At 35.7% G+C, this 10,584-nt stretch overlaps 1 protein-coding gene across 1 annotated transcript; it reads right to left on the reverse strand.

Annotated features, from left to right (window-relative positions):
- Nucleotides 1-3,410: 3,410 nt before the first annotated feature.
- Nucleotides 3,411-6,647, reverse strand: LOC306771373 (leucine-rich repeat-containing protein 51-like; the record flags this gene model as incomplete). The annotated part of the gene is made up of 4 exons (XM_079260540.1): nucleotides 3,411-3,530; nucleotides 5,527-5,682; nucleotides 5,922-6,127; nucleotides 6,596-6,647. 4 exons carry the CDS (start codon nucleotides 6,645-6,647, stop codon nucleotides 3,411-3,413), a joined length of 534 nt encoding a protein of 177 aa, XP_079116666.1.
- Between the last annotated feature and the right edge of the window lie 3,937 nt (nucleotides 6,648-10,584).

A 10,584-nucleotide genomic window follows, 5' to 3' on the forward strand; every position in this document is an offset into this window, starting at 1 on the left:
AAGCAAGTTAATGTAACTCCAGAAAAAATTAAATAACAGTCATGTACAAGTTTGTTTTTCCCATAAAAACTTATATCCTGGCAGCAAAATCTGACTTTTCAAAGGTCAGAAGTTGGCAATATTTATTTCCATTTTTCATGTATGCATCATCAGCAGCTCTGCCTCTACTAATGCATACTTAATTTTATTTTTAAAATGCTTAATTGAATAAGAAGAGTCTATACAATATATTTATGAAAACATCCTGATAATTGAAAAAGGTATCACACATTTATTTGATTTGAATATTAAAATTCAAGGGATTCATTTTCAGACTGTATTGGGTTTAATGCAGTCTCTGTTAGTAAGAGAACTATGCACACATTACACTTGTCCTAAATGAACGTTTAAAATGAATATGACCATCAGGCAATTCACTTAACTTAATTTATATCCTATTTTCTCCTCTCTGTTGAAACTGCACACATTGACAGAAATGTTAGACCTTTAAAAAAAAAAAAAAAAAAAAAAAAAGAAATGCTGTTTGAAATGACATTTCTGTCATTTCAAACAGAAGTGCGTAGCAGTAACAGTGAAAACAAGCGAGGCTTTTATCCTATCAATGTGAAAAAGGTTCAGTGGTGGAAGAGATGACTGGAGGCGACAGTAAATCTTGTTGATACTTGCAATATTAAGTGTTTTCCAATAAAAAAGCTGCAATAGGTCAGCTCATTCTCTTCCCCCCCATTAAACAAAAAGGTAAGACATTGTTATTTTATTATTCTGAGCTAAGTTTAACTTTAAACAAAGTCCTTTGGGGCACTTTTAAGGCAGACAATTGAACATGACTACTGCTGACGCTTGCCCTCAGGCTGACTTTTGAAATGTGAGCAGGTTACTGACCTTTGGAGCACTTTTCAGCCTGCAGGGATGTATAAATACTGCATTCAGTTTGGTCTTTTTCCACACAAAATAAGAAGTTTGAGCCTATTCCTCACTAAGCAAATGACAGCTTTAACCTATCTTCTCTCTCTGTAGATGAAAAGACGAATCACACAATACTGATATGCCAGTACTGAGTCCAGAAGGTAACTGGGAATTCATACTAAATACAAGTTAAATTCAAATTGATTAGTTTATGTTTATGTTAATGTTAACTTTTGTGCTGACAAATCAGATGCTGTACTGAGCTGCCTGCAAAACCATCAATAAAAAGCTTCTAAAAGGTTTTTTAAAAGAAGAGTTGGCAATTTCATCCACTTGGCAAATGATTGGATGAAGATGTTTATCAAGTAAACTTGAAAATATCACCTGGTAATGACAATTATGATAATGATAATAATGATTCCGTTGTTGGACTCACGAATTTAAACAAACAGCAGCATAGTAGCACCGACTGGACAGATAAAAAGCAAGAGGAAAAGAAAAAGATGTCAAAATACCAAAAAGCAACTGGAATTTACCGGAACACATTATATATGGAAGTTAGAGACCAGAATATAGAGAAAATGAACATTATTAATGGTTTGGAAAATAAGGTTGTTAACTATGGAGCATTTCTGAACACAGTGGTCCGAGGAACTGTCAATCAAGTCTCTAACATGGTGGCTCGCTAAGTGATAACGTCATGACACCCTAGTCCTCAAAACCAGCCAGTAAAATTTGTCCCGACTCCTCATACCTGTTGTCAATAGCAACCAGCATATAATGCTGAACTGCGCCAAATTATGTGTGTTTAGGAGCTTGAAGCCTGACAACATGGATCTTCATGTGACTGTGCATGAGATTAAGTGGCGGTAAATTAGTTACCTTTGTAAACTTTAGCAAATCACAAAGCTTGATTCACGTGAACATATTTTCAGCACAATTTCTTTGATCAGAAGACCTAAAAACATTTCACCAAACTTTCATTCACTACTTCAATAAATCCAGGAGCAGTTCTTTCTTCTTTTTTTTCTGACCCCTGAGGAGAAACTACATGGTCAAAGTATCTTACAATATTGATGTGTTTATTTTTCCACGGCCTTTCAAATAAATAAAAGAGGAGTGTTCATGAATTGAATCAAATTTGCTGTAAGAACTCTGTTCAGTGGAAATACAGGTTTCCTAAATCTTAGTCAAGAGAGCCATCTCGTTGCTGCCATCTTCACTGAAATATATTCATTAAAACCAACTTTGCCACATAGTTTCAGGCATGGTCTTTATGATTTCCATCAGAACAGTAGAAGTGGAGGTTTCTTAGTAAACCGAGGCACTGAGGAGGATTAGTTTCAGAGTTTCTTTTTTAGTGGCCAAATGGGTATACATTAACTTTCAAAGGATTTCATTAGTATTGGTTTCTGTTCTCAGTTTCAGTGTCTCACACTCTAAACCAGATGCTGATTCAGGAACATTTCCATCCTGCCAATTAAAGATGTTTCTGTACCTGATTCTGTACTAATGGAGCCTGGAGGACTGTCATCTGCATCAGCCTCGGGGCTGATTTGGAAACCCAGAAGCTGTTTACAGTTGAAATGGAACATATCACACGTTTACATATAAAGAAAATGCTGTTTAGGGTGGGTTTTAATATTACCCTTTGCAAAGTTATTGTTAGGGTGAGGAGTTTCCTATCTTCCCTTTTTAGCTCCCTCCCTTTTTCCCATGTCCCTATCCCTGTCTTTCTGCAGGTGTGGCTGTAGGCTGCACAGTAATTGCTGATCATCTCCATGAATAGCTGATTCATCGGCTGCTGCTTAAAATCCCAGTCTGCTTTCCACTTGCTGCCAGTAACAGCTCAGGTTATTTAAGGAAGTTTCCAGTGTTTTGTTCTCATGAGAATATTTTCTCTTTCAGTAAAATCTTGCTATGCTGTGCCATATTTCACTGCCTGCAACCTAAACCTACTGGTCAGCCACTCAATCTCTGCTCTTTAAACGTGGAGATGAATCTGTTGCTTCTAAGTTGGATGTTGAGTTTATAATCAGTGACTTCTCTCAAAGAGAACGGAGACATTTAATTCTCCAATCAGAGCCCGGAGAAAATTTGTATAGGAATAATTTGTAACTGTCTGAAACTCTCCTCTTCTGTTCCCTGTTTAAAGGTTAATGGGATTGTCATTTTCAGCTGCAGGTTTGAACCAGTTTTTATTCAGATACCCTACACGCAAAAAGTCTACACAAAAGTAGAATCTCTGACTAAATTTTTTTTTTTATAATTTATATAGTTTGACTCATACTTTATCATCCAGATGTGTGAACAGTGTGTCATATGATAAACAAGGGTTTGATGAAACCTTTAACTCCATGCAGCATCAAGTGGGATGCTCAGTAATTCTGTATCCAGTGAGCATTACTGTCATCATGTAACAAATCAAACTAAAGGGGAAGGAAAATGTTTGTGACAACATTTTATTCCAAAATCAGGTCAGACAAATTAAGACAAACAAAGACTTAATCGACTGCTGATTCGTCATTCTTCTTGGCTTTTTTGACCGGCTTGGAGCAGTGACACCAGAAATTTGCCAAGGCCTTTTCTTTGGGTGTAACAGCACTAAAGTCCATTCTCTTCAGCTGAGGCACAGTCATAATCACACAATACCTAAGACAATAATTCTTAATGATTAATTCAGTTTTGACTTAGAAGTCGCATGGATGTTTTTTTTTTTCTTTTAGCATATCCACAAATACACTGTAATCAATTAATAAAATAAATTCTTTCAACTTGTCTGAAGAGTTAAAACAATTCAGCGAAAAAAAAAAAAAAAAGGAATAAATGTTTAAAAGGGGAATTTGAATTGCAAAACTTCTCTTCCTTTTACCTCATTAACTACCCCCTGAAGTATAATAGATGTACTTAAAAATCTAAGTTATGCTAATTTACTTTATTTTACTGCAGTAACCTTCCAGAGAAAGTTACCACATGTTTTATGTTGAAAAAACATGTCATTTATTTTAAAAAAAAAAAAAAAAAAAAAAAAACCTGTTTCCTGCTGCGGCATCTCTTGTCATCTCCTATTTAAAATGCTTCATTTTAGCTCCTGTCTCTTTAAGGCCCCAAATGGCCCAGTGCTCTGACTGGTCAGCTCACTGGTGGAGTGAAAGAACACGCCATTTGGCAGGCCTCAGCTAACTTTTCCCCGAATAGATTTTGTGCGTTGTAATTTTGTCTTCTACGTACACAAAAATGTTATGAACAACTGTGAAGGAAAGAAAAACTTAAATGTATTTCATGACTTATTTATAACTTTACTGAGTAAGCACAGAAAGCATCACCTACTCAGTCATACATCAGTAAACACCAACTTGTTGCCAGCCAAGTGCTGTAGCCGGAACTAGGGTTGATTAATCACATTGGATTTGTGCCTGCACAAGGTCAAAAGCATTTAAGAGGAATGGAATATGCATATCACACTCTATTATAAGACCAATTCCTAAGAACTACAAATTTACACAAACCCATTAAGTCCTTATTAATATTCATACATGTCTATGAATGAAGTATGGCTGCTGTCCTGTACTTCTGGAGAACTCTCTTATTTCAGCCTCTGTAACCTCTATCTGAATTAGGAGAGAATGGAGTTGGTTGGCTATATTTTGACCTCTTCAGGGATTATTTTTTTAATATAGTGGTACTGAAATTTCCTTAATAGTGGTCATAGATTAGCTACATGGTAATTTAGCATTTTGACTTGATGTTTTTGACATGAAAATATAACTTTCTAGTTTTTTTCTGCATACGTCTTTTATGCAGTTTAAAATGTGACACTTATCATTTTATAATATAAAGGGAGAGTTACAGTGAGAATATTTTTTTTTCTATGCAAGGCTATTGTTTATGCATGCTAACTCAACTTATAGCTAAAAATGCATGCATTCTCTGTGGGTTGGTTGTCATATGTGACATCCTCACAAATACCCCGGAAACGAAAAGAATTGAAAGAGAATGAAACGCAAATTAGCAGATGGAGAAAACCCCTGTTCTCCTCTGCTTTTCTAATACTAAAGCTGATACTGAAGTAAAAAAAAAAAAAAAAAATCAGTCATTTCATGGTGTTAGTGTAATAAAAAAAATAACAGATTTTGGTAAGCATTCATCTTTTCAGTAGAATTCTGGGTAATTGTGTCAATTCATGATATAGGAGAGGTTGAAGCTTCAATAAAGAGTTGTTTCAACTAAAATATTGAATTATACGTTTTAAATTAAAAGATTTATTGAAAAGATACTAATTTTAAGGGTCTTGTTTTGTTTTGTTTATTTCTTCACTGAAATATCAACGTGACAACCAGCCCCACAATGGTGGTGATTGTCACAAAACCCATGCTGTGTTTAGTGGTTCATAACTTTTAAACACATTCATATTGCAAAGTGGAAAGTCACTTTATTTTGACATAGCACTTTGGGCTTCCAATTGTGGCTACCAATTTTTTAGAATAGAAATTAAAGCAAAACGTGTGACAACCAACCTCATTCTCCCCTAAAACAATAACAGTACACACTTTTTTTGTTTGTTTGTTTTGCATATAACAGTGAGCAGAATATAATTTTTTTTTCAAGTTTTGAAATTACATCAAACCTGTAATTCTTGACAGCTTCTATGGGATTTCCATGTAGTGTGACAGTGTGCAGGCGCCTCAGCTCTCCCAGCTTGTCTGTTTCTGCCAAGTTCCAGATGGCGTTACCATGAAGATACAACACTTGCAGCTCTTTCAGTTCACACAAAACCTGGATCCCAGACACAGACTGTTAGTTAGGTAAGTTGTAACATGAGATAATGTCAAACCCACAAACAGGCAGAATTGTCAGCCCTGGGGATGGAATAATATGAAAAAATGACACAACACAATAGAGCCATTAAATGAATACAAACCAAGTCAGTATGATGTGGCAAGTTGCCAAAATTAAAATACGCCGTGTCAAACATTTTTTTCCATGACTGTAAATAAAAGTAGATGGAATCTCACAGAGGCTATAATGGTCAGTTTGTTGAAGGACAGGTCCAACCAGCCAAGCTTTGATGGTTCAACCAATAAACGAGGAAGCACAAAGTGAAGGCCAACAAGGTTGGTGATGTTGTTGTTGTTAAGACGCAAACAGCAGCTCAGGTACTTCCTCTCTGAATTTGACTTTAAAGGGCGCAGGCCACTGTTAGGCACCTCTGACAGCGCCCCTGTAACCACAATAAACAAAGTTACCATAAATAAAGCTTCTTGGCAATGTATTTGCTCAATATTTGCATGTGTACTTTTGCTGCTGACATCCATCAACTGGCCAATTTAGATGATGTTTGGAAGAAATAAATTGTTTACATTACTTTTCATGATCGGACCAGAATAACAGTCTTTCTTAGGTTTTGAACTGCAAATTTGACTTATTAAATGTTTAACATTGTGATTTATTTTTAAATTTCTTATTCAATTTAACTAGAAATAAAAAAAAAAGATACAATATATAAGGCATCTGTTAACATTGAGCAAAGTAATTCAAATAAAAGTAAAAGTAAAATAAAGTAAACTACATTATTTTGGTGAGCTTTGCAAATTCACTCTGGGATTAATATAAATGTATATCTATCCATTTTTCTATGTATCTATTTTTTTTTCTTTTTATGAACTTAAGAAAGGAAATATGACACTACCTGCTACATGACTGATATCCTTAAAAGATAAATCCACTGGAGGACCATGCATGATTTAAGCAGGAGGGCTTCGAATGTGTCCAACAGCAGCGGTGGGATCTGAAGCTACACTAGAAACTGGGCATGGAACTTTGAGACTAATATGCATTCAAATGAAAACGCGGAGATGAGTAAAAAAAACAAACAAAAAAACTATAAATATATATATATATATATATATATATATATATATATATATATATATATATATATATATATATATATATATATATATATATATGTTTGTTTTGTTTTTTTCTAGCAGGAGCATTCTAAATTTAATTTTGTGTTTTTTGTCTCACTGAGTCGACCGAGAGGTCACTTAGCAACTGAGCATGCAGTTCACTTCCATGCATGAAGAGGCAAAATTCATAAATAGCCCTCTTTTTTAGCTATCTCCCCTCACCTCCCTCCCGAGACTCTCTACAAACCCCTCCACCCATCACCTCCTTTGTGAACTGTGTCTGAGATCTGTTGTCAATGCTACTGCTCTGTTATGCCTACGGCATTCCACATGAAGGGTCAGGCAGGTCACTTCACAAATACAGACATACTTCCAAATATAAACTATTATAAAGTGTTACTATAATTACCACTGTTCATAATTATTTATTTGATGAAAGATGTCTCTACTGAATGAAATCAGCTTATTTTGTTAGGATTTCATACTTTTACTTGCAATGTCGTCACGCCTTATGTACTTTTTCATGTTTACTTCTTTGGTTGTTGTTTTGTTTTAAAATGTGGGAGAAGCAGATGGTTCGGTCACAATTATCAGATGAAAGAACTTGATTTTATTCTTGCAGTGAGAGAAAAAACCGTCTCCTTTTGTCTTCAGTTGGATAACACATCAAATCTCTGATACATCTTTGTTTTTCTATATTCTATTCTATTCTATTCTATTCTATTTTATGTGCATTTAGCAGACGCTTTTATCCAAAGTGACTTACATATGAGTGAGAACAACACAAGCATGAAATCAAACAATAGAGGGCATCATAGGAAAGTGCTAGTGGACTGTCCAATTGGACGCAGGTCCTTAAATGAAGTGCTACAGCCTTTTTTTTTTGTCTTTTTGTTTTGTTTTGTTTTTGTTTTTCTCCCTTTCCACCCTACAATATTACCTATATTAAAACACATAGGTAACTGCCTATCCCAGCAGTCTTTGGACGAAAAGCAGGGTACACCCTGGACAGCTCGCCAGTCCATTGCAGGGCCACAGAGAGACAAACAACCACATACGCTCACACTCACTCTTATGGCCAATTTAGAGTAACCAATTAACCTAAACCTGCATGTCTTTAAATGGTAAGAGGAACCCCACACAGAGTCCAAACCTTGCTGCAGTCGAGGATCAAACCAGCAACCTTCTTGCTGTGAGGCACAGTGCTAACCACTATGCCACTATGAAGCCCACACCACACATATCTACTAAAATGTATTCAAAATTCTTTAAATTATTTGCTATGACAGATGTGGTGTCGCTGTTTTTTTTTTTTTGTTTTTTTTTTTTTTTGACAAAATGTTATAAACTTCCCAGTAAACAGCAACTTAATAAATCTGTAAAAGTGCTGTTTCTTTTTTTTCCCCAGAAATTTAGAAAAAAAAAAAAAAAAAAAACATAGCACAAAATCTCTTCAAATTCTATGTGATCAGTTTTATTTTTCAATTTGCTATAATTTCCTTTACTTATATATAACTCAATTAATCCCCAGTTATTAATCCACTTTGGATCATGTCCGTACTGACACTAACACGACTAGTTTCTGGCTACCCACATAGCAAAAAAAAAGTTTGTCCCAAATGCAGCCCACATCTGCAGCTTTGGTTTGGTCCATATTCGGCCTGAATTGATGGCATTAAAGCTTTGCGTGTGACTGCTGAAGCCCAGCCATGTCACCATCTGTTGTGTGCCACACATGAAATATTCTCCTGGTCCATCCTGGCATTGACTTACAGTGTTCTCACACTTCCGTGCCAGAACGTCTAAGAGATTGCATTGGTACCACATTTGGTCTAAATTTGTGACAAATTTGGCATCCTAAACTCTGTGATTTATGCAACCAGGATAGCAAACAAGTTTGGATCAGATCCAGGTTAATTTGCACACTTATGACTCAGTTACAGCACTGGTTGGTATTGTGTGGCCAGAAGTGGAGCAGATGCCAGCTCCCAGCCTGGTTTGCATTATGGCTAGTCTCCTGTGGGCTGCATGTGGTCCAGATGTCAGTTGCTGTAGCCCAGATTTGACCCACATGTATCTGCTATCTTGGTAATATTGATTGCAAGTGCAAGTTATATTAGTTTCTGTTGTGACCACCTCATAAGCATATTTCTACAACAACTAAGTAGTGGGTATTTTTTTGCAAACAATCAAGCACTAAAGTGCAAAAAACAAGAACTCAATGTATACTGTCTTATACTCAGCTATTGGAATGAAATTGCTAACATCGATACACATGTAGCATTTGTAGGTAAAATAAACAACATATGACATACTTTCTTGCCAAAAAATATTTTAAAAAGTCTTTTTTTTTTTAAAGTTTTATTTTTTGTTCGCAGCTTAATTAGCTTAACTTCTCTCATCATAGAATGGAAAAATAATTGATGTCACCCTTATTAGGTAAGAAATATTTAGTGTCTTTTTTTATATGGCTGTGAAAACCACAACAAAGATGGAAACATTTATAATTGTCATTCTCTTTTCCTCAAATATGATAGGGCTGTCTTTAAGTCAAAGGTGAGTAAATAAAACAGCAGACACAGATAACTCTAACACGGTGTAAAGATCACAGAGTTAATGTTACATTTACAGTGAGAGAACGTTGCTCTTTGATGACTGTTGGACACCACAAGTAAAAAAATAAAAAAGTTTGTAACTTGTCATTAGCACCTAAATTATCGCGACCACATCTTGCATTGAAATCACAGTGAAGTCTAAAAATACTGAATATCCAACCAGCTTTACCACAGTCACATATACCCTCTGTGAGAAACGTAATATTTATTTTATTCATTTACTGCTCTGCGTCAACAAAGTGCTAACTATGCGCCAAGGGCTCTCAGACGGATTCCAGTTATTTGATGGCAGCAGCCCATTTAGCCCATTGTTCAGGGTCAGCAGGCAGTCTGGAAAATGAAACTAGCTGTGGCAGCTGAGCTGCTATCAGCTCGCCTGCTTTGCTTATCTTTTTCCTATCCATGAACAGTACCATATGCAAGTCACGTTATCGCTGATGAAAGCTGAGAATGGTCTATCCAGTGTTCCCCTGCTGCGATTGGCTGGAACATGCAGAAAACCGGAAGCCATGTCCTGCTACACGTGCAGCATTTCTAATTCTGTCTGAGCAGCAGGATTTTAAATATGTTGCAACAAACAGTGAGGAGAAACATTTGCAGTAATATGTGGTTCTACAAACATTTAAAACATCTTCCTAAACGTCTTAGAATTAAGGTTGCGTTTAATAAAGATTACGCTAAGTGTTCATTTAAATCCAATCTCTTCTATTTCCAATCATAATTTCATGATGATGTTTGAGGTTTGAACCCTGCTGCATAAAGTTTTGTGGTTTAGTCAAAGTTGATTACTAAACATTAACATATATTCAGATAAAATGACCTAACATTGATAGCTGGCAGCGCAACTCTTCTACATCATAAATAGGTAAAGTTGATTAGTACACAAGCATTTAAAGAAAATACTGCTAAATTTCTGAGACTGACTGCAGTGTGTGTAGAGATCAGTTCTGGCCAAACAGCTCTCCCTAACTGAGGAACACAAAGGTTAAAAAGGCACTTATGTATCAGGTTTGAGAATTATTCAATATAAAATTGACATGATTCTAATAAGGAAATTGGAGTTAATTAGTTGATGCAAGAGGTTATTTATTCGTCAAAGATGTTTGCTATTCATTAATATTCCACGTAACCTGGTTTTGACTTTATCTGGC

This window comes from Telmatherina bonti (genome assembly GCF_933228915.1).
Source record: "Telmatherina bonti genome assembly, chromosome: 21".
NCBI lineage: Eukaryota > Metazoa > Chordata > Actinopteri > Atheriniformes > Telmatherinidae > Telmatherina > Telmatherina bonti.